Below are 24,445 nucleotides of genomic sequence, written 5' to 3' on the forward strand. Positions count from 1 at the left end.
AAAAGACATATATAAAGAAGTGATTCATTACAACATATAGACAAATTTAATTACTCTTAACCACCATAAGGTTACAAACAGATATCGCTTCATCCCATATCCCATCCCTTATCTATAAGAAAATCCATAAAACATCAACTTTTCAATCCTAGTGTCAACATAAAGTTCATAAAGGGTTGCCAGAGCTTTGCAAAAAAAAAACACGTCTTTTTGTAACCTTGATCAAATAAACCAACTTTATATTCCTTCCTTTTACTTCTAACAGTCTTAATCTTTAGTTCATTCAATTATTGTCACAGGATTTGTTATTCCCTCATTAGCATCTTTTAAACATGGTCTATCTATAGAGTCAGACATTGTTACTGACACTGTTGATATTATAGCTACTAATTTCTGGCTCCATTCTTCAAAGATCTCCTTTAATATTTCCAATGTTATGATGTTTTGTGTCATTTTGTAAGTCCTAGTAGTGACTGACACCAAAAGCAGGCTTGTATTTTTTTTCCTTCTATTTAAAATCTTTAGTCCCCTCTAGTGTCCAGTTACTAAAATCATAAAGTCAGTTATCTTTGTTATGACTTAAATAATCTAAGATAGCCAAAATAAATCTGGTTCCCATGAGAAGCTATTTTTTATAGTTAATTCCAAGATCTTATAGTAAAAGTCAATATTCCAAATTTAACTGAATCCTTAATCCGTATATAACTTTCTTATCAAAATCTTATTTAGCTTTTTGCTGTTTATTTCAAATTCTTTAAGTTCTTAAGTTTATAATTAATTTTTCTTTTGTTCAGAGTTGAAGCTAAACTTACCTGGTGACTTTTCAAACTTGTCATTCTGAAGGTCTCTTGTTAGCTTTAAGATGATTAATACACAATTTCTGAAAGTGATTAGAAAGTGAATCTTGCGAACTTAGCGTCCTTTAAAGGGCTCTGCCGCAGTTGCAAGCAAGATGGCTAATCCCATCTTGTACAAAAATATACGTACAAAAAGAAATCATCCCTCTTTGTAGCCTTCCTTGACTTCAAACAAGCCTTTGACTCAATATCCAAAAATGTTCTTTGGGAAAAATTAAAAAATACAACTATTGATAGGCGCCTCCTCCATCTCATATAGAAATTATATTCCAATTCCACCTTAAGAGTGAGGTGTAACCCTGCGGGACCCTCTCTGCCATAGTAAACATGTAGAAAGTGTGACAAGGATGTATTCTTCCCCCCTCCCTTTTTAATCTCTATATTAATTCATTGGTGGACCTCTTACATAATATGGATATTCACGCACCCAATCTAGCACAGTGCAAAATTCCAATTCTCCTATATGCTGAAGATGCTACTGTAATTTCACAAACCCCTGTTGGATTGAAAAGAGCAATTGCAGAAACACTAAGGTACTGCAGACAAAATCATTTGGTTCTCAACTTGGATAAATCAAAAATTTTGATTTGTGCTAAGAGAGGTAGGCAGCATTCCTGGAGAGTAGAAGGGCATAAATTAGAGCAGGTTAATGCATTTAAATACCTTTGAGTGGTCTTCCACTTGAAAGGTATTTGGAATGCACACCAGAATTACATAGTGCAATCAGCCCTTAGGTCAATGAACACCATTAAATGGTTTTTTTACACTGGTGGAGGACAACTAGTACCTGTGGCTTTAAAACTTTTTGAGGCCAAAACATTGGCTCTAATTCTCTATGGGGCACAAATAGGAATTTATGTGAAGAAGGAGCCGCAGGAAACAGTGCAAACAAAATTCATGCATTCAATTCTAGCCGTACCCAATGGCACATCAAATGCCCAGTTAAGGCTCAAGATCGGAATACCGTCAATTCAGGTGAGGGCCTGGAAGTTGATGATAAATTATTTGCTAAAAATGCAATTCTTCCCAGTTAGTTTGACCCCTCTAGTTCTAACAGAAACTTCTCTTTACCCTGGAAGCAGGCAGTAGAATATAAGCTGGCTTCATATGGGCTCTCTGCACTACTCTTAATATCATTAGGTTATGACCAAGCTAAGCAAGTAATTCAAAGAATAAGGGACATGGAGTTCCAGACTGAAGTTAACAGGCTGCCCCAACACGATAGAATTTGGATAAACGGGGGCGTATGGGAACCAGCAAGTTATTTGCTAAATCTGACTTTCCCTAAGCTGAGAATTGCATTCTTCAAAGCTAGATTCAATATTTTTCCATCTGCACTACTTCACGGCAGGTATAATAAAATCCCTATAGCTGAGCGTATCTGCCCATGTGGTGAAGAGGAAGTTGAAACCGTTTCACGTGTACTGCTGCACTGTAAATTTTATAGGGACATTAGGTCAATCTACATTTTGCCCCTAGTAGATAAATTCCATGGGAATCCAGATAATTTTTACGTGAACCATCTTCAGGATCTAAAGCCATACATTACATGTGCAGTAGCCAAATTTTGTGTTGCCGCAATGAAAATAAGACAAAACCAGCTAAAGAAGTAATTCCCCTATTTTAAAAATCAGATTGAAATATCTTAACTCATAAATTGTTAGGGGATATATATTTTTATTTTTATCTTATACTTACTAATGTTTTAGGCTCACACTACCTAGGTTACAAATGTATTAATATAGTAATAGCGGAGTGAATGCTATATTATTATGTAATATATTTTATTAGTTGGTAGTATATTGTATTTCTTTGTTTTACTTTGTTTTTCTCCTTTTAAATTTTGCTGGTTATTGACTGAATAAATATTATTGATTGATTGTCTGAAGAGGTTCTGAGAACCAGTCTACTCACCAGTTCTTTGGTCTTTGCCATGGTCGTCAGCTCCACTTTCGTGGAGACGTCTTCAGTTTGCCAGGCCTCCCCCGGATACGTATTTTTGAGAATGTAAAGAACAGCGTTCTTCCAATTTTTGTTTTTTAAAAAAGTGCCCCGGGCATCAAAAGTTTGCAAAATATTGTGCCAAATAAACAGTAGTAGTAATTTTCACGATGACACTTTGTATCGAATATTTCAACCTACATCTTATATTTCCTCCTTTTATTATTGATAGGTTATTTTATCTGATGCAAGCGCTCCAGGTGAGGGTGAACACAAAATAATGGATTACATACGAAGGCAAAGAGGTAAGGGTGTTGTGCTTTTTACAGCAGAATATGCAATAGAATTAGTAAGATAGCTTTGAGCAGTTTGATCTGAATTAATCGATTACTGTACATTTTTATACAACAGCATTTGTCAAAATAGTCATTGAATGTGTGCAGAGCAATAAAAGCTTCTTTGTGTGACTGTTGTAATGGGTTTAATACATGTACAGCTTAAGCAAAAATATAAACATACAAAAAATAACTCAGAGCATGTTAGTCTGTATAGCAACTTAAACTATATACCAAATGTTACAGTATGTTAACAAATGTATACCTCATATTAGAGTATGAACCAACTTGCATTAAGCATCTGTGAAGTGAGAGAGTAATCTTAAATAGGCTAAATTGAAGAGACCTAAAAGTTGACTTATATAGCAATTTATTTCTAGAGCAGTTTATTTCTAGAGCAAAGAGGTTGTCTTCAAACCTTCGTTCAATAATCAGTGCCTTATTTGACGGGAAGTTATTGCACCTACAGATAGAGCAGGGCAAAAGAAACCATACAGCAGAATTTAAAATCCATGGCAATATATGCTGACAATTGGCTAGCCAGATACATTGATGCACACTCTGTTTCTTCTCAGTGTCTCTGATCTGATTTCATGTTTTTTATATGTCATTGCTGCTATTGGTTTTGTTAAATTGTTTTTTTATGTATTTCAATATTGTTATTTTATCATACTGCATTTTATTATACTATATATCTATTGAATTATATTTGTGAGCCACAGATAAATCAGTTGGATTATATAAGGTAAATATAGAGTATTTTGGAAGACGTAATTACTTGGGCTGCTGACCTGGCTGTTACGGTGCTATATGATGAAAAATGAAATAGATCTGTAAGATTATGATGATTCTTCTCTCATGTTGAAATTAAACACTTGGTTATTTCCTTCCATCCTCCCTCCCCCAAGTCCTGCTATGGCGGGAGAGTGTTCCTGGGAGGGATGAGTGAAAAATGCTGGCAGTGTATGCCAAGAGTATACAGTATATGCCCAGCAGTGTCACCCAAAGCGTGAAGGTCATCCCAGCTGCCCTATACGGGGCAGCAGCGATATAGGAAGATGTTGGAGGCAGATGATCACTGTAGTGACAATGGCAAAGGCATCCATTCATACTGCACGGGAGAAGGCAATGGTAAACCATTCCTGTATTTTTACTTAAATGGACAGAAGACCTGAAAGACCAGGTTAGGAACAGATCATCATGGAGAAAAATTCTGTGGCTACTAAGTGCCAGCACAGAATAAACAATAAACCATCGATCAATTTCTTTCCATGACTCGGAGCTTGATTAAATGGCAAAACAGTAATTAAATATTGTGGCAGTGATTGGAGCTAATAGAGCATTGCGTTTAGTATTCTAGTGAATACTTTCTAGTGAAAAGTCTTTTTAGTCTGTTGTTTTTCCAGATTGCATTTTCTTTGTTACCATTCTTATTTCTTTAGAGACCAGGGATGCATCTATGAATTTTATAGGGTCTTTTTAAATACAAGATTTAATAAATATGAGTCTAACCATCTTTTGTTGTATCTTGTCTGAGAAATATCAGACCTCTATAATGAATCAATGTTCTTTTGTTTTAGCCCAGCCAAACCATGACCCAAACACTCACCACTGTTTATGTGGTGCTGATGGTAAGTCCATCTCTGGGTTTTTCTGAATTAACAAATAAAAGAAGAATGTGTGTGAACCAGTTCACTGTGTGCTATTGTTTTAAATACAACTTCATTTGCCTGGGGTTTAATATTAAACCACCACTCATGCTGTGTCAGTTCAGATGCTTGAACCAATTATACTTTCTTCCTGTGTCTCCTAGCACATGGTTTCCCTCCATTTTCTATTTACTACACTCCCTTCTGGCATGTATTTATTTCTAATGATAGTTTGCTAATTCTGGTAAATTGTGCACAAGAGTTGGGGAGAAGAGAATGTAACAAACCTATGTTTTATGTTTAGTCCTCCAAAACTTTCATGGCTCATCTGAACTGAGCCCTTATTAATGGCTGGGGTTTGTTCTATTTTGTTTATAGCTGACCTCATTATGCTTGGATTAGCTACTCATGAACCACAGTTTACTATAATCAGAGAAGAATTTAAGCCTAATAAGCCTAAGCCATGTGGTCTTTGCAACCAATTTGGACATGAAATTAAGGACTGTCAAGGCCTACCAAAAGAAAAACAAGGGGAGGTAGGTTGAATTTATTTAACTCCTTTTCATTACAGCCTAGTGTAACTAGGTTGAGAGGTGCTTTATAGAGGTTCTTGCTTAACCATGAAGCTCACCTTTGATAAATAGTCACTTTATCTAACATATATTATGGGATGGTAGCAGTTCTGAACCATTTGTAAGGAAGCAGTATTTATTGTCCTGGCTTATCATGGGATTCATTTGCTTGAACATCTGAACCTACTTCAGGCAATAAATGTGGTGCAGTTTTTGGCAGCAAAGCTGCATTTGAAACCACGATAATATTAAAGGTAATTTATGAGTCTTAGTTTGTTGTAATGATTCAGCCAGGAGTCCTGTATTTAACTGTTCAAAAGTTAGTATTTTCTAGTTATGTCTGAACCCAGCATTGGTGACTAATTTCTGGTTTGTTCCTGTGTCCCAGCAAAGTCTCATGGATCCACAGAACTAAAAAGGCAATCCCTTGCTTCCACATGGCTTGACTTTACCATTCACCCTTCCATGCCACCCTCTTCTTGCCTTGTCCGAATTACATAGGACTTTTGTCACTGTTTTGTGAGGAAAGGGACCTAATTGTATTTTCATAGCATCTACTAGGGATTACAAGTAAATGATAATAGTTTTGGTCTAGAGGTGTAGAATTTTCAGGATATCTGAAGCAATGGAAAATAGATGTTGCCCCATTTTTTTCATTGTGCAAAACTGGAAATTTGGGGGAACATTGGAAATATATGAAATAATTTTAATATCTTTTGTGTTTCTTCATTGCTTTATGAAATGTATTATGAATCATTTGCTTTGCTTATATTAGTATGTTTGGCGTGAAAGTATAGTTTATTCAGACAGTTATTATAAATTTATTGAATGTACTTTATTTTTGCTACCAAAAAGCAACAAATTGTTGATCTCCAGAAATATAGCATTTCTTCATTTTTGAATTTTAGGAGAGGCAAGTACTAAAAAATAATATTACCCTAATAGAGAAAACAAACAATATATTTCTTTATAATGTATCTTCCACCAGTGCACAGTTTAGCTACAATAAAAATGAACAATAAAAACTAAACCAAAGTTAAACTTATACAAAATCAATAAAATGAATATGCAGATGAAATATTTACAGAAGAAATGATGAAATGAAAACAAAAATATATGTACTGTGGACGTCGTCGTCTTCTGTATCCAACAGATACAGAAAGATCTAATTTTCAGGAAAAATTGAGGGTGAAAAATTGGGGAGGAGAGAACAACCAAGGTTCAGAATATGTCATTTACTACATTAAATTACATTCAGTCACACTTGAAGTTCTATCATTATTAACAGTTCCTAATTTAAACTGAAAGTATTGGGATATCTTTCACAATCCCCCCATTTTAAAAAAAAATCTGGTGAGGAGAGGGAAACAGACCTCCTTGGGGAAGGCGGACTTTTTTCTGAACTCCTCTGCCATTACATCTGTGTTTCAGTCTGACAAAAATACCTGATTTTTATGTCCCCATAATGAAAAATGATAAACTATCAAAAGGAATAGGAAGGACTGATTTCTGTCACTTTTTTTTTTCACCAGTAAAACATTTTTCTCTCTCTGTTGCTAAGTAAATCTCAAGGCTCTTAGCTAGTATCAGCTTAGGACATATTAAAACATTGAGCTAACAAATATCTGCCACCAGGGAACTATTATAACTGATCTTGGCAGTCCAGGTTGTTCATGTACCACGTAGCCACTAGAGCAGGAGTTTTCAAACTTTTTCAGGCTGTGGAAATTGTTAAAAAACAAAACATCCCAGAGTCCCTGATCAATAGGCAAGACTCCAGTGATAGAGAATCAATTGTGTTCAAGGAACGTATGCCATGCTGTAGAATTTGAGAGAAGAGAATCAGTATTAAGAACCTTGTATTTTAATCAGTCTCTAATCTAATAGATAACTTTAAAGCTGGGAAGCCGTAACTACTGTTAATGTCAGGCAGCAATAGAGAAGCATAATTATTTATTTATTCAAATAATTAGGAAGCCCCCAATAAGACATGTTTAAGAAGGGGGAAAGGGAAGTGTGCCTCTATGAGTATGTGGACCACTCTAAAAAGCAAACTTTCCAAGGAGACTTCCATGCTCTTTCTAAAACCAACCAGGCTGGATGATGTGGTAAAGTTGTCCTGCTTCTTATACTGCTGGGATAGTTGGGATATTATCTGTGAATATGCATAAAAGGGAAAACAAGCTGTGGTTGTGATGATCAAGAAACCATCGCTAATGCTAAGCCATTACTTGTTTTCTGTATGAATGTAGTATTGCTCTGAAGTAAACCTAATAAAAACAGAGTTTATCTTGGATTGGTGGATCATGAGGGTGAATTACCTTTACATAAATGCAAAATATGCATAAATATGGTGGGGTCAGAGTTAGTGTTAGAAGACTGGGCATGTGCCTGATTCAGGCTGTATTCATAAACACAAGAATAATTTTTGTTGAACAGAGTAGGGCTTTTTTCTGAATAAACTTTGTACTATAAAAGAAAAGATTTCACTTAAATTTATAATTGAAACCACAATCTGAAACTCACTTCCTAAATGCTAGTTAATTTAGAGAATTTTTTATTAGGTTTACTTTAGGGCAATAGTGTCAAGACAAGATCTTTCAAAACAAGCCTTAGTGTAAATGGTATGTCATTTTTCATCTTTGCAGCATGATCAGTTTGCAGATTGTCCTCCTGGTATGGAACAAGAATTTATATTTATTCGCTTACCTGTTTTGAGAGAAGTAAGTAATATTAGGATGTATTTTGAACAAAGACGGCTAGCCTGTGCAATGGGTCTCAAGATCCATCGCACACACTGAAATACTTCTAAGTAAACATGCACAGAGATGTTATGCAGCAGTCAGCAAACAGGGTTGCCATAGTAGCTAAGAATTTAATTCTGACAATCAGCGAAGAGAAGCCAGATGTCTTGGCCTTCTTGTTTTCGTTCATTGTCAGCATTTTGCCATTAAGCAGGTAAAGGTGAATGTAAGGCAAGGTGCTCCTTTGTCATGATGAAATGACAAATTATTTGAATTCTACTAAAGGATTGGGTTAACTGAACACTTCCTTGTAAGGGTAGTTGGTGGGAAGCTAAGAGAACTTGTGAGAGGGGTGAGAAGGCACGTATTTGACAGTTGACCAGAGTAAGGGACAGTAACAGAAGAAACAGAAACAACTTGTATCCCATATTATTTCTTCATATAATGTGATTGTTAAATATTTAATTGTTTACAAACACTTGGTCCTTTGAGTGAACAAGAGACAGAGCATAATAACCCTCCACACTTAAGATACTATGTGTGTATGCCCTCGAGTCAGTTTGCAGTTTGTGACTCCTGGTGACTGCCTGGACAAGTCCCTGCAGTTTTCTTGGCAAGATTTCGGAAGTGGTTTGCCCTTGCCTGCTTCCTAGAGCTGAGAGAGAGTGACTGGCCCAAGGTTACCCAGCTGGGTTCATGTTTAAGGCAGGACTAGAACTCCTGGTCTCCCAGTTTCTAGCCTGATGCCTTAACCACTACACCAGACTGGCTCTCTTTAAGATACTGTGCTAGCAGGAAAAAAAAAAGCTGATAAGAGATGATGTTATCATCACTATAAAACTGCTTAAGCTTACAGTGTTGGTTTTGTGACAATAAAATTTTCAATTATACTTATTTTATTCCTAGAATAAATTAAGAAAAAAAGTCATGCAACCTTTGACCCAATAAACCCACTTTTGCCACAGTTGATTTACTTTTAATCCTCTCTCAGTAGCCTTTTTATATCTCTTAGATCAAGCCTGCTTCTGTCTGTGCATTGGCTTTGGCTTCCTAAGGCTTCCATTTGCTAGCTCCTGCATCTCCCTCATTCTGACTCCTTACCTTAAAGGTAAAGGTGTCCTCTCCAGAGTCTAGTCTTGCCTGTAAAGGTGCATGCTGCAGTGAAAAAAGAAAGATCTAGAGTGGACATTTTGTGGGATGGAAATGCTGCTTAGCACTCTTCGTAGCCTTTTTAGGCCAAATATTGAAAGCAGATGCTGGCTGGACTGTGTTTTAGTGCAAATGAAGCCTTCCTTTGAAAGGATGGGTGCAAAAATAAATAAATAAGCAAGCCTAGGCTGCTAAAAGAAAGAGTTGGGAGATGAAAACATTTTAAATATGCAAGGTTACTGGAGAGGAATTCAGAACATCAGAAATTGATTTGGAATAAATACCTGCCAGTGAAGGAGATCTATAGAGATTCAGGCTGATGGGGAACATTGCTACTTGTGCTCCTAGCCTTCTGATAAGAGATGGACTGCTCTTGCTTGGTGGAAAGGAAAAGACATTTTTTATGTTCTCAGACACACATCCACAATACCCCTACTTGTAGACATCTGACATTTGATTTCTATTAATGCTTGAGAAAATGCTTCAATTTTGTGTGTGTCTCTCACTCTCTTTAAAAAAATTCTAGTATTTGGAAAGAGAGCTAACAATGGCCAGCTTGCCTTTCACTTTTGATGTTGAAAGAAGTGTCGATGACTGGGTTTTCATGTGTTTCTTTGTGGGAAATGATTTCCTCCCTCATTTACCCTCATTAGAGATCAGGTAAGAGAAACAACTTTATATCTAGAAACAATTAAATGTTGTTAGATAGGTATTGATTATTGCACTTAAAAAAATGAAGCTTGGGCATGATTAGTGATTCTTGTTCTTTAGATCTGTATCATATTAAATCTTGTTTTGAAAGTTCTTGCTGTATAATGGAGAGTGTTGTTTGAGAAACACAAGCTCAAAGCTCCCTTGGGTTTTCAGTATTTAATTGTTTACTCATTTGGATCCAGCTCATAATAGAATTCTTGCTATTCCAAATCTAGTGAACTTTACAGGGCTGTTGAAAAGCATGAGTTTCAAGTATCTTGCTATTTTGCCTTGCTTAATTATGGTGCATGATATATCCAGCTTTTTTGAGACTTTGCTTACTGTCTCTCATGAATCTTGGCTCATTTCTTCTTAATTTGGTAGCAGGCTGCTCTTTAGTCATTTGTGTAGGCTTGTTGATTTTTACCTTATTCAACAGGGGATTTAGAAGAGCCTCATGCAAAAATTAAATTAAATATTTTTCCATGTACCTGTCCCTTCTAGGCTCAGTAAACTTTATAGAAGTAGGGAATGGCTGTCAGTAGTAACTTCACAGGTTAATGTTAAATACTGGTTCAAACTCTGCTAAATTTAGTGTTGCACCAGCATACTTCCTCATATTCGATAGGACTTTTCTTTGCTCTCTTCACTCTGTGTGTCACAAATTTGCTCTCAAAATCTCCCAGCCCTCCAGAGTAGATTTAGAGACTGTGGCATGGAGGAGGGAGGAAGAATTTGTTCTGCCAGCAGATGTCATACCATCACTAGAATTACAGCTTGAATACAGCCCTTACAGTGACACCATCCAAGAAATGGGCAAAAAGATTTTGTTCTTATATTGCAGGGAAGGAGCAATTGATCGCCTGGTGAACATATATAAAAATGTTGTGCACAAAACTGGAGTAAGTATTTCCTTCACCCACTTCATGTAGTAACATAAGAAGGAGAAAAGTTACTTACAATTGTATTCTGCAATTTACAGGGCTATCTTACAGAAAATGGTTATGTCAACTTGGAGAGAGTTCAGATGATAATGTTGGCTGTTGGAGAAGTTGAAGATAGCATTTTTAAGAAGCGAAAAGATGATGAGGTGAAAGGGCTGTTATGAAACTCCGTTGTGTGTGTTTTTATTTACCAACAATTATTAAAAAATGAATAAGTATGGTTATTCCATTCTACAGTATTCCATTCTACTATAAATCAAATGGAAGTGAGTTTGCCTCAGTAAGCTGTTAATGAACTTGTATTGGATTCAAGATTTGTTTTTTCATTGCTTCTAATTAACATGGATTGAGGATTTTAAGGAAAAACATTCAAATAACAATGTTGGTTCTTTGGTTAGTTAGGAAAAGGTATATCTAAAATCTGTGTGTGTGTGCACGCATGTGAGCTTCCTTTATAACCAACTTTTGCTAATTTTTCTAGTTTTTCTGAGAGGAGTAAATTAAAGCCTTTGGCTGACATAATACACTAAACAGAACTGTCCATAGTTTGTTAATTGCATCCAGAGAAGTTAGATGTTATGATCTGAATATGACCCACTTGTAAAATCTGTGAATTAGGTAATTGACAGTTTGCACGTATGTACTTTAATAGGATTCCAGATTAGTTTAGAAGAGCAAGATACCTTGAAGCAGGAAAAGGATTCTTCTGCAAAATGATTGTTTAGCAAAAATGAACAATGTCTATTTGAATATTTTAATTTCCTAGCAAAGGCTAGTAAATGCTTTCCATATATTTTATGTGGCACACAGGAAAATTTCAAAAGAAGACAAAAAGAAAAAAGAAAAAGAATGAAGGTGAATATAAGTCTCCTATTTCTATTTATTCATCATGGCTTTAAGATAAATAGAACAATTTAGTGACAGCTACCTTGGGGTATGGGGAGGGCATGTCTTAAAGTTATTTAGGAATAAAAATGAAATGTTGTAGCTGTTTTTCTAGGTTGAAATGCAAATCGCTGCTGCAAATACCCCAGTGCTTATATTTATTCAGTGGAATTTTTACCCCTGTTTGTTGAATTCTGATTCTCAAACTAATCCTGATTCTACAAACTAATAGATATTTTCTGAGGCATGCAGCATGAGTTGCAACTGTGACAGAAACACAAGTTTGCTAATTCCCTGAGCACCTGTGTACTGGCTGAACAGTTCTTTGAATCTCAGCCCTAGAGAATAAATTCAGACTATAAAGAACATGTTGTCAGGCTCTGCCTGCTACCCAGTAAAAACGCAGATGCTAGTGTAGGCTTAGGTTCTGGTTTTATTTGAGTAACAGTATGTGTGCCCTTTGAGAAAAGCTGAGGGTGAGTGGAGCGCGCCGGAAAGGGATTTTAAATAGCCCGCGCCGGTCAGCGCTCCACCCCTTCTTACTTCGGGTGCGCCCCAAGCCCCGTCGGTTCTGTCTTCGGTAGGTGAGGGGTCGTGGAGCCCCTCCTGTGCTCCGGGCGTTTCCTTGACTGTTTTCCCGGCCGGTGATGGTTCATTGCCGGGCGATCAGGTTCGTAATCTCTTTGACAGCTCGGGTGCGCCTCGTGGTCTGGTCTTGTCAATTACCTTCTTTGCGACATTGTATCTCTCTCTTCCGCGCCTCCGGCTAGAGTCCATACTTTGTTGCCAGCACCTGTTGCTCTCTTTTGTTAGCTAGTTGCCTTTTCCCTTAATCCGCCCGGTACCCATTTCCCTGCATTGTCATGTGAGCCGTTGCGATGTCACAAGCATCGCAACGGTGATCATGACACATGTATATATTCAAGGACTGGCTTGCTTAGGAATGCGGTCTTTTTTAACTTGAACAATAAGCTTTGCATTGTTTTTTCAGTCTAAAAATTACTTTCCATGCAATATAGTATTATTTGGATACACAAACACGTTCGGTATATGGTCCTTAGATCCTAACTTAAATCTGAGGCACAAAAACACAGTGCTCTGTATATTTTCTCAGAAGTTCCAATGCACTAAATTTTATTTATTCCCAAATAGAATTATGGATAAGCCTACAGTCATATTGATTTGATATCATTCACAGTCTTACTTTTCTACAGTTTTTGCATCTTTTTCCCAACCCTTGCTGCCTTTTGATAATTTTAAAATGTAATTTTCTTACTGCTTGAAAATAATTGGGAATTATCTCTTCATTACCTTGACACTTCTACCTCAGTCTGTCCACTTTCTCATATATACCATTGAGTAAAGGGCAGCTGAACTCAGGATAGCTTTTACGATTCATGCAAAATTTCTCATAATTATTGAATCATTCTTCAACCTGGTACCCTTTTATCAACTCCAACCACCCTGGTCATCTGTCAGAACCAAGCTTGCCTCTGACTCAGAATTAGTTTCACTTTCTGAGTCAGAGGAGGAATTGGAAACTTACCTGGCTGGAATCGGAGAAATGAAACTCCAACGTGACTCAGCAGAGCGGGAAGAATCCACAACGCTGATTGGGCAAGATCTGAAGGAGGATTTGAATGCGCCAATCAGCGCACGCCAGAGATGGGCTGAAAAGCATGTGAAGGAGAAGGCAGCCTAATTGGCTACGGGAGACTCCAAGCGCGCCAAAGATCAGGATAAAAGGCAGCCGCACTGAGAGTGAACTGCCGGAGACAACCAATCTTCTAAGCCTGCAGCTTCGGGAGAAGAGTCCTTACCGGTGTCGGAGTCAGCATCTGTGGCCGAAGAGGAACCAGCGTTCGAGCTCCAAAGACGAATTGAATCCTGCATCTGCTGCCAGCTGTGTCCAGCAGCCTTTGCCTTGCTTCCACCCATGAAACTCCACGATCTCCTCAGCAGCGTGGGCAAGTCTTGAAGTTCCAGCACTGCCATTTGCCTTCAGTCCTGTAAACCCACATTTCACATGCTCCATTGTGTTCAGGAATTCCACACCTATCATGTTCAGGATCTGGTTGCCATCCTAGTCTGGGGCTTCCAGCCGAGTTCCAAGTTTCAAGTCTTGTTCCAAGTCTCCAGTCCAGAGAATCCAGCCTAGTCCGGGGCTTCCAGCCAAGTTCAGCCTAGTTCCAAGTTCCAAGCCTCCAGTCCAGAGAATCCAGCCTAGTTCGGAAATTCCAGCGGAGTCCAACCTTGCTCCAGTTTCAGGCCTTGTCTTCAAGTCTTCAGTTCAGAGTACCCAGCCTAGTCTAGAACCCCCAGCTGAGTCTAACCTTGCTCTGAGTTTGAGTCCTACTCCAAGTCTTCAGTTCACCTCTGTCTGTTGATCATAGTACTGATCCCAGATCCAGTGAGTCAGAGATTCAGCGTCCGTGTCGTTCCAGTACTGTTCCAGTTCGAGAACTGTTGCCTCCAGCCTTCGTGTTCCAGTCGGATCCAATTGGCCTAGTTGGGCTTGTTTAACCCAGTCTCACATATCAAGGACTTACTTATTGTAAATAGTTATCAATAAAGAATATTCTTTAGAACCTGTCTGGTGCTTAGTCTGAACAGGACAACATCAATGGCACTAATAATTCTGCAGGATTAACTATAAATGTATACAAATTACATTTCTTATTAGAATGTCAACATGCTTTGACTCATGCTGTTACATTCTTAATTAAATAGATTTGGAACTGCCAATTTAACTGTAATATAAATATAATCTCGTTCTGATAACCATCTGAAGTTTTCTGTTCAAGAATCACTAGAATAGTATATAACTATTCCAGTGCTCCTACTATGCTTATTATCATACTAATTATTTTTTTATTTTATTGCTGTATGTTAACTACTTGAGCATATTAATTGAAATGCATTCTATAAGTATCTCAAAAATAAAGCATTATGTATTTGTCCATAGTTTTAAACTGAACTAATGCCAATACGTTTTCAATAATAAATTTAAAGTTATAATTTTATAATCAGTTAAGGTAAATTATTTCATCAATATGTTTTTCTAAACTCTTGCCAAACCTCCTCTACTGGCAGAGGGGCACTTCTACTGTCTCAGCCAACCCCAGTAGGGTTGTGGTTACTCTATTAATGAGTCAAATAGAATATGCCAAGATGAATTTGTAGCTACTGCATATCCATTTGAAAATTTATATCACCAAGTGTGTAGCCTAAACATGGCAATTTACATGTGTAAAATTTAGTGTTTGCTCTCATAACTGATTATCAACATTTATGTTAATATATGTCTACTCACTCAGAGGGAACAGCATTCTATGCTTGGTGGACAATACACCCCACAACCATTAGGAAGAGGAAATAGGTCAAGCCATCAGCCAATCAGCAATCCAAGACACACAGCTTATGAAATGAGAATGCAGGACAGACAAAACACTGTAAGTGATTATTTTTTTAAAGAAATATAGATAAAGTAATGAATGGAAAATTGCTTACTGATGGCTGAGTGTCTAGGAAGCCCAAACTTATATATGAAGACCTTTCCTTTCCTGCCTTGACTCTATTAGATCCTCAATTCCTTGCAACTATAGGTTCAACCCAGAGTGAGATTAGAAGTCTAAGTCATGTACTTTCTCCAGATCCCTTCACTCTGAGAAGTTATGATTGGTTAGAAAATAACACTTTTTGCCTAAATTTACTGTTCCACTATTAATCTTTCCAAATAGTGTAAAAGCCTTGAAAAAATAGAAGTTCAATCCCATTTCCTAACCTTGCCTTTAATGTCCACAGCCCAAAGTAATGAGTAAAAAATGGAGGCAGTCCATTTAACAACTACTTGTGCAAAAGGAATTGGGGCAGAGTGAAGGATTTTATGGATAATATATTATTGTCTATTAAACATGAGACTCTAAATTCTTAATTTGGGTTGTATCCAATGATTTTCATTAAGTAGCAGAATTAACATCGTTGGTGGAACATATCCCAGCCCATACACACACACACACACACACAAACTCTTGTGTACTTTCCAAATCTCTGAAAGGATTGAGGATCCTTCACAGTAGATTTGAGAAGGAGTAGGAGGAAAAAGAGCTAGGAAAACTATGCTGGTGAGCTTCCAGGCTAAAACTATAGTTGTTTGATTGGAAGTCTTCTTGTGTAAACATAATCCTTTGAGACTATAAAGTCTAAAACACTTTACTAGTTTGGTTGGTTCCATATGATTTGAATGAATGCACTTTACAAACTTTTGTTCTATTGGAAGTACACACATACATGTTGATTTGCTTAGCTCCTAGCATATACTTCTACTGTGAACATGAAGTAAAATCCAGGTGTGTACACTCATTATGGTTTTAATTAATATATACTTTTAGTATGTACTAAAATAATAACTTATAAGGTAGTCCTTGTATGTGGCTGGGATAGTTAATAGGATGCTTTTCCTTTTCTTTTGAATATCAGGATCTATAATTATATCAGAATCTGCTTTTGAAAGTTAATTTTGAAATTGAAATTAAAAATGGTTTATTGCTTGCCATGAAATTTTGCTGTCTGATAAACCCTAATTCAGATCCCTTTGGGAGCATGGAACTAGTTTCTACATTGTTCTTTTGAATTCCAGTATCTATAGTTAAATAAAGTAGATGCATATTTTTTCTGTTCCTTATGACAAAGTCATTAGTTTTAATTTTTATAAGTGTAATGAGACCTTTTCGCTAACTCTCTGCACGCTAACTACATCCCCAGACTCCTTCAGTTTCTCCTAATTCAAGCTTCACATCTGATGGTACGCCATCCCCAGCAGGAGGAATTAAGCGAAAGGCAGAGGACAGTGACAGTGAACCAGAGCCCGAAGATAATGTCAGGTACCACATTTCATGCTTTGTTAACACATTGTCAAAAGGGAGATTGTCTCATTAATACTATTTACTTTGCATCTGCCACACCTTCTAATGCTTTTCCATGATCTTTTTATCCATCAATAATTAATGTGGAGAGTTGGGATACTCAGTAAATTCCAGTGAGATGTGTAGGCTATAGCTGTTAAATTTAAGTGTTTCCATTAGTATGCATGCTGGTTTTCTTCCTAAAAGCTGCTGCTCCCTTTGAGACTAAACACCAGATTGGCTAGAGGTTCAATATTCAGCTCAGTCTTTGTGAACAGAATCTCATTCTACAGCATAAATGGAACGGTTTAACTCTTGAAGTTCTATAATCAGATCATTTAGTTTAGTGAGGGGGTTTTGTCTGTTAGTGAAGAATATGTTATGTATACGGTACATTTCTTGCATTTACAACAGAATTCTCAGTACTTCCATTTAAAAGGTTCTCAGGACCAGTTTTCAAGATATCAGGCCTATCACCTTGGAAAGTGACTACCAATTAGGACTAATGGACTGACTCTGCATAAGACAGCATCATAACTTCATCTATTTTTTCTTGCATGCCAAGTGTATTAAAATGTAACAAACTGAAAAATGATCTATAGTTGTAGAGAGTAAAGAGGATGACCTTGATGGATAGAGAAAAAATCCGTTACCAAAGCAACAAAAAGGGAAACATTGCTTAAGTCCAAACAGTGTGGGTGGGTTGTGAACACATCACAGACAGACACCCCTCTAATTCACATGAATTTAAAAGAGGGAGGTGGGGAAGCACAATCAAACTTGTTTTTTTAGATTAGCCATATATCTTATGTTATATGGCTAATCTAAAAAAAAGTAGCTTTTAGTCTTCTGTGGAGTTTATTTCTTTGTCTGATCTACCTCGCAGAGCTGACAGTAAAAGCTTTTATGGGATATGAGCTGCTGTAGTATGTAGGGGATTGGTATACATACCATCAAATGGAAGGGTTTGAGGTCATAGTTTGGGGAAAACTGGTAAAAGATACATATTAGTAGTGACTTACTTTTACTTTTTTGTTGAAACAATTTGAAAATTTGAATTGCACACATTATGTAGATTCACTATTGTTTTTATGTAGGTTATGGGAAGCTGGCTGGAAACAGCGGTATTACAAGAATAAATTTGATGTTGATGTCAATGATAAAAAGTTTCGTCGTAAAGTTGTACAGTCTTATGTGGAAGGGCTTTGCTGGGTTCTCCGATACTATTATCAGGTACTTACTTTTGGAATTTGATTTTTATTCCCCAAGATCTCCTTCCAGAGAGTTTTCTATCACCAAGCTACCCCCTACCTGGCAGTGACAAACTACTTCTGTACTGTTGCCAAGAAAACTACATGGAGTCAGTAGGAGAGAAACTTCACTTGAGGGAAACATACTTTTTGGCCTTTATCTCTCTTGATACTTCCATTGCAAACATGTAATGCCAGTTCAACCACAGCTTTTGATCAGCATCTTAACAAATTGATTTATATACCAAATCAAATTGTTTATTACAACCATATGGTGAGAAACAATGAAATATCCAATAACATGTGTCAGTTCCAGTGGGGAAAGAAAGAATTGAGTGAAAACTGTTACTGACTGTAGAAACAAAGTGTTTCTGTTAATCCATCTGAAACTCTGAAATTCTCTCCTTAGAGGTGATTGCCTGTCTCTACTAGAGGCAGTCTTAAGTTATTTTTAAGGTAAGCCTAGACAAAATGGTGAAATAATTTTTCTTAGTACTGAATTATGTTGCTCTCTTTTCTTTTATCAATAGTCTTGCTTTTTCCAGATATATTTTTGTAAAAGTATAGGAAGAAATAACATTTACACTTTACTATAACAGAGCTATCTGTATAATAATTGTTTGAAATTGCTAGGTTTGATATTTTACCCATTCACTATGTTGATAACAATTTTTAAGCAGCAATATTTTTTAAGAAATGGAAGATCTTTTATTACAGTAAATATTCTGCACTGGGTTTTCAATTTTTATTTTTAATATGTTCAATCCACATCTGATTCTCAGAGACTGCCTGGACAAGTCCCTGCAGTTTCCTTGGCAAGGTTTTTCAGGAGTGGTTTGCCATTGCCTCCTTCCTAGGGCTGAGAGAGAGTGACTGGCCCAAGGTCACCCAGCCGGCTTTCATGCCTAAGGTGGGACTAGAACTCACGGTCACCTGGTTTCTAGCTTGTTGCCTTAACCACTGGACCAAACTGGCTCTCTAGGTTTTCATTACTGTATGGCAAATAATAATGTAAAATTACTTGCTGCAGAGACAGAGGTTTACAGCTACTACTTTATAGGTGTATTTTAATATTAGCCCAGTGTTTCAAGATGATTTTCAAAAAATAATTGTATATATTTGGTTGCTTATGCCTTTCCAATAATTCAACTGGATTAGTTAAGGTTTACTGAAAAGTTACTATTCTGCTGTAATAGTCAAATTTTTGTTAGCACTGCCTAAGCTCCTAAAGCAGAGAATAAGAATAAGGAGTTCTTGAATCTTATTTGATTTAAATTCTTACATTTTCCAAACTAGGGATGTGCTTCCTGGAAATGGTATTATCCTTTCCACTATGCACCATTTGCTTCAGATTTTGAAGGGATTGCAGACATGGTCTCCGACTTTGAGAAAGGAACCAAACCAGTAAGATTTATTGCTTCTGTTTATATTTAATCTCAGTCACTAAAGATTTATTGGGAAATTTAAACAGTTACTACTACTGACCTTTCTTTTTACAGTTCAAACCTCTTGAACAACTGATGGGAGTCTTTCCAGCTGCCAGTGGTAATTTCCTCCCACCAACATGGCGGAAACTTATGACTGATCCAGTAAGAAAATTAAAGGGTGTTTGTTTGTTTCTTCAAACTTTGAATGTTCATGTTAATGTTCTCTCAACTACTTTACTAGCTGTCTGAAAAAATATGAATACTATTTATTTGACTAACTATTATAGATCTCTTGGTTTGAACTCATGTGGTCTCAAATGGCTGTTTCAGTTCACCCCAAATTTAATTTGATCTATATTAGATTCTTGACTATTCTTTAAAATATATGGATGTATTCTGATAGTGATACATTGATTTTATTTCTGTTTAGCCACCCTTTAAAATATATTTTTCTGCACTAAATTTTCTTCATAAGCAAAGGGGGGTGGCACAGAAAAGAAGATTGCTTGGCAGGTTACAGAAGAAAAAGCAGTAGACCTGGGATCCTCTGAAAAAGGGAAATAAAGCTGGTTGGTAAATCAGAAGAAGCAGCCAAAGGAACTGCCAAAGCCTTTCATTTAGCTTTCCAGAGTTCACTGGCAGCAAATTAGCTATTGCCTTTTTGTGGTTGCATTTGACCTCAGCACACAATTAATGAAGCCATCCAGAATATCAGCACTAGCTGAAAGAAGAAGGGAAATATCTCCAGTTTTATCCCCACTTTTAAAATATTTGAATTTTTAAACAGGAACTTTGTTTATGAGGTCTACAATGATTAAGGCATGGGATGAATAAGGGAAGAAAACAAGGCTTTTTCCCTTGCTAGTGTAATGGGAATTTACCCTCTCTGTTGGAACATTAGGTAGACAAATAATGGGAAGGATATAAAAATGGAACTTTAACTACACTAACGTTCACTCAGGAGCTACTGAATTTTAATGGGTTTTTGTGCCAATTCTTGCCTGGAAAAAAAGATGCTGCTTTGGCTGCAGGGGGCAAGAAAGGTTCATGATTTTTCAGTCTCTGGCTCATGTTTGAAGGGATTAATAGGTTTGAATAGAATGAAAGTGGAAGAGGGACAACCAGCCAATGGGCAAGTTCTCTCCTCGATCATGCCCCACCCTCTTGCTTTGAATGGATGAGAGGGATTGAAAGTCAAGCCCACTCTCCTTGGACCAAGCTCTGAGTTTCTCAGCAGCCCAGCCATTCTGCTATTTCCATGCTCTTCTAGGTATGTGCCACAGACGCTACTTCTGCAAGCTCTAATGTATACTTGTGCCCAAATTATCACCCACTTAGAAGGTTTATTTTTCGTACCATAAAACGGGCTAGGAATTTGGAAGGAGGGGAGAGAATGGGACAGAGGGAAGGCAAGAGACTGCTGAATGCATACATATGCTTCCACAGCTAGTTTAATGACCCCAATAAAAAGTGTAAATCTTACACCTTGAAAATTTGCTTTTTTATTTAAATTTCTGCTTTAGAATAGTTGGTAGACTTTTTAAAAAATATATATGCTCTTTTAATTATGTTTCAGAAAAAAAAGTAGATTCATCCAACACTCCACAGATTTCTAAATATTCATTGTAATAACACTTTATTAAAAACAGGATTCAAGTATAATTGACTTCTATCCTGAAGACTTTGCTGTTGATCTGAATGGGAAAAAATTTGCTTGGCAAGGTAAATATTTCATCATGAAGTCAATATTTGTATGGTTAGTCTTGGGAATAATTTTAAGAAAACAGGAAAGACTTCGTTCCATTTCCAGGTTTGCTAGCAGTTGCCAAACTGATTTCTGTGTGCTGTTTTCCTTGGTGGATTTTATAAAATAACAAATAAATGATACAAATTAGATGAGTTGTGATACATAGTAATTTCAGCAGTATCTAAATGGCATTTTATTGGTGACTAAAATATAATTAATTAACCACTTAGCATTTTAAATGCTTAATTATAAGCTGTTTGAATAGTTTTTATACTAGAAAAAACAGTAGGAAATGCTGTGCTTTATGTGTTCTGCCCAGGGTCATATAAGAGGACTCTACTTGCACAGTGGGGCTTCCCTGTCCTCTTCTTCCATTGCATTCTCCCGCTCCTCATCCCATACTTTCTCTGGAGGAAGCAGGGAAATGTGCTTGGCTGTAGTGCTGTTGCACTGATAAATTAATCCATTGAATGTCACTCTGAAATAAATTACTGGATTTTGCAATTACTTCGTACTTTTATTAGGATATTCAGAAATTCAGTATTTGTAATAGGTGCAACTGCAAGCTTTCTTCTTTGCATTTTATTATCTGTAATATCATCCATCTTAACTTCAGTCATGAACATAATCCAAAGTCAAGCAGATTTGAAATGTTCTTGATTTATGTAGTTTACGATGGCTCCAGATTACACTGAACATTTGTTACATTTGCTTATATTGTACATTATTTTTTCTTTAGCTCCATAGACTATTCACATAAGACAAAAACACTTTAAAAGAGATCTGTTATAGAGATGAATGCCAGTTTAGTCCCACTTAAAAAAAATACTATTGAAAATTGTTCTAGCTTTTGTGGGAAGGGGAAATGGTGGATATAAGTGCAAAATTAACACAAGGGTGTAAGTGCATGCATTCTCTTTTCCTCCTTTTCCCACCCTCAGGGAAAGTCAATGACCTTAAGTTAAATCTTTCAAGTCTCTGCTTTTAGTGGAAGAGCCAAATATATGCTTAATTATCTCTTCCTCTTGAAATCCAAAAGACAATTACGTTTTGATTTGCACAAGTATCTTTTATACTTTCCTTCTCCTGGATAATGTTAGAGAGAGATGTTAAGTTCCAGTTGCTTATTTTCTTAGGGGTTGCTCTGTTGCCTTTTGTTGATGAGCGCCGTCTGAGAGCTGCTCTCGCGCAGGTGTATCCTGATCTCACTTCTGAAGAAAGTAAGAATTGCAGGATTGTAAAAAGGTTTTGATAACAGAAAATTTTGGTGGTGATACTTATATATAAGTACAAGATGTCAATTTGTTTTTGTTTCATTCTCAAGTAGTTAGGACAGCAAATATCTATGCAATCTTAATACTATTCTAATCTTGGCCCTTTTAATTATCTGTAGCATAAAAATGCTCCCTCTACCCACCCACAGTGCATTTTAAGATGAATATTCTTTTGTTAGGATAATTTAAAATCGCATTGTGATCAAGTTTACATCAAATACTCAACTCAAGTGCTGAGAGGAATTAGTTATTCTTGCATCTTTGATAAAATAATTCTACATGAAAATGCATTTTGTCACTTTTAGATGACATGTGAACTATTTATATTTCCCTTCAGTGGCAACCACTGGTAAAATCTGTACCCAGAATTGTGGAATGTAGTACCCTCTTATAGCCCTTAATATCAAATACTTGGACAATGAAGAAAAACAGAGCTGAATATGGACATGGTCCTAATTAACTCTGACAAACTTCCGTGTACCTTTATTACATGATGTGTTATTCAGATTGACAGGCAGTCGCAAGTGATGGAGAGTGCAGGAGAGAGATGTGTGGTTTCTCCTGAACACTTTATTCCCTTTATAAAAGTGGTGCAAAATTCACATGACTCCCTATGTAATCAGAAATCCTAGTGTATGATTCCCATGCTTTTGGTTTTGTGGGGGGAAAAAAGGTGTTAATGCACCCATTTGACAGAATCTACTTTGTGGAATTAACCATCTCAGTGAGTAAGGAGCAGAAATTACTTTTAAGAGTAATAAATGTTCTCCTCCCAGAACGTAATTGAACTATACTGTAAACTAGGCACACACAATCAAGGTAAAATTCTTACAGTATTCTAAATGGTGTTCTCTTTTGTGTTGCAAATGCATACAGTATACTATGTATTTTGTTAAGTCTTACTCCTTTTAAACATTCCTATTAATGAGGTATTACTACTTCATTTTCTTCTCTAGTCAGAAGGAATAGTCTTGGTGGTGATGTTCTTTTTCTTGGGAAACATCATCAGCTTCATGACTTCATTCTTGAACAGTATAAATCTGGTGAAAAAGAGGTATGTCATATTTGTTAGATGTATGAAAAGAAGTCTGTCTCAACTGCATAATTATCATTAGAACTAGTTTGGCTAAGCTAATCAGGATTTTCTTACTCCTCAAAAGCCAGTAGACATACCCCCTGAACTGTGTCATGGAATACAGGGAAAGCTTACCTTGAATGAAAATCCCATTCTTCCAGATGAGTAAGTACAGCTTATATTGCAGTTAGTTTACTGACAAATTGCTCATTGTTAATTCATGCCAGATTTATTCTTAAGAATCAAGTGCCATCATAGTGTAGATAAGAAGCAAATGAATATATGTGATAAGACTGGTGTGGGTTGTTTTTTTTCATTATCAAGAAGGAAATTTTTAAAATCCAGTCACTTTAGAAGGAGAATGATGAGGAAGATGCGCTTTGGATGTGAAAGTTTGGAAGATCTATATATGCTTGTGAAAATAAAGGTGTAAAAGACCCCCCCCACACAAACAAAGTCAAGATGCCACCCCATGTGGGAAATTACTAGGGGGTTTATTTTATTTATGGAGGTGTATTTATTTATTTAATGTGCCTCTACATCTTGTGTCCTGAGCACTGATGGTGAGCAGGAGGGGGCCCCTATCCAGGGGGGAAAACGCATGTGTAGTACTGAGGAGTTAAGCAGCCATTCAAAGAGACACAGAACAGACCCGCCTTGACTTTTGGGGTTTATCTGTCTGGGTTTTCCCACACTTCTTCAGTTTGTTAGGATTTTCTGTCTTATGTAGCAGTAATAAACACTAGAGACCTATTCCTCATCTCAGCGTAGTTCCTGACTGTTAGGACATCAATCCTAACAAACTGAAGAAGCGTGGGAAAACCCAGACAGATAAACCCCAAAAGTCAAGGCGGGTCTGTTCTGTGTCTCTTTGAATGGCTGCTTAACTCCTCAGTACTACGCATGCGTTTTCCCCCCTGGATAGGGGCCCCCTCCTGCTCACCTTCAGTACTCATGACATCTTGTGACTCTTGACTGTTCACAACGATTATGAGGTAA

General features: G+C 36.8%; 1 protein-coding gene across 1 annotated transcript in view; it reads left to right on the forward strand.

Moving 5' to 3' along the window:
- XRN2 (5'-3' exoribonuclease 2) overlaps positions 1 to 24,445 on the forward strand; it is a 79,388-nt gene that overhangs the window by 19,895 nt on the left and 35,048 nt on the right. Inside the window, exons 7-23 of the mRNA XM_063298701.1 lie at positions 3,031 to 3,103; positions 4,714 to 4,764; positions 5,161 to 5,318; positions 8,003 to 8,077; positions 9,774 to 9,907; positions 10,785 to 10,842; positions 10,923 to 11,030; positions 11,695 to 11,739; positions 15,087 to 15,221; positions 16,534 to 16,652; positions 17,771 to 17,906; positions 19,220 to 19,327; positions 19,423 to 19,512; positions 21,000 to 21,072; positions 22,234 to 22,317; positions 23,328 to 23,425; positions 23,532 to 23,611. Coding sequence (XP_063154771.1) covers positions 3,031 to 3,103; positions 4,714 to 4,764; positions 5,161 to 5,318; positions 8,003 to 8,077; positions 9,774 to 9,907; positions 10,785 to 10,842; positions 10,923 to 11,030; positions 11,695 to 11,739; positions 15,087 to 15,221; positions 16,534 to 16,652; positions 17,771 to 17,906; positions 19,220 to 19,327; positions 19,423 to 19,512; positions 21,000 to 21,072; positions 22,234 to 22,317; positions 23,328 to 23,425; positions 23,532 to 23,611 — 1,625 coding nt within the window. The remainder of the gene's footprint in view (positions 1 to 3,030; positions 3,104 to 4,713; positions 4,765 to 5,160; positions 5,319 to 8,002; positions 8,078 to 9,773; positions 9,908 to 10,784; positions 10,843 to 10,922; positions 11,031 to 11,694; positions 11,740 to 15,086; positions 15,222 to 16,533; positions 16,653 to 17,770; positions 17,907 to 19,219; positions 19,328 to 19,422; positions 19,513 to 20,999; positions 21,073 to 22,233; positions 22,318 to 23,327; positions 23,426 to 23,531; positions 23,612 to 24,445) is intronic.

Source organism: Candoia aspera, chromosome 3 (genome assembly GCF_035149785.1).
Source record: "Candoia aspera isolate rCanAsp1 chromosome 3, rCanAsp1.hap2, whole genome shotgun sequence".
Lineage (NCBI taxonomy): Eukaryota > Metazoa > Chordata > Lepidosauria > Squamata > Boidae > Candoia > Candoia aspera.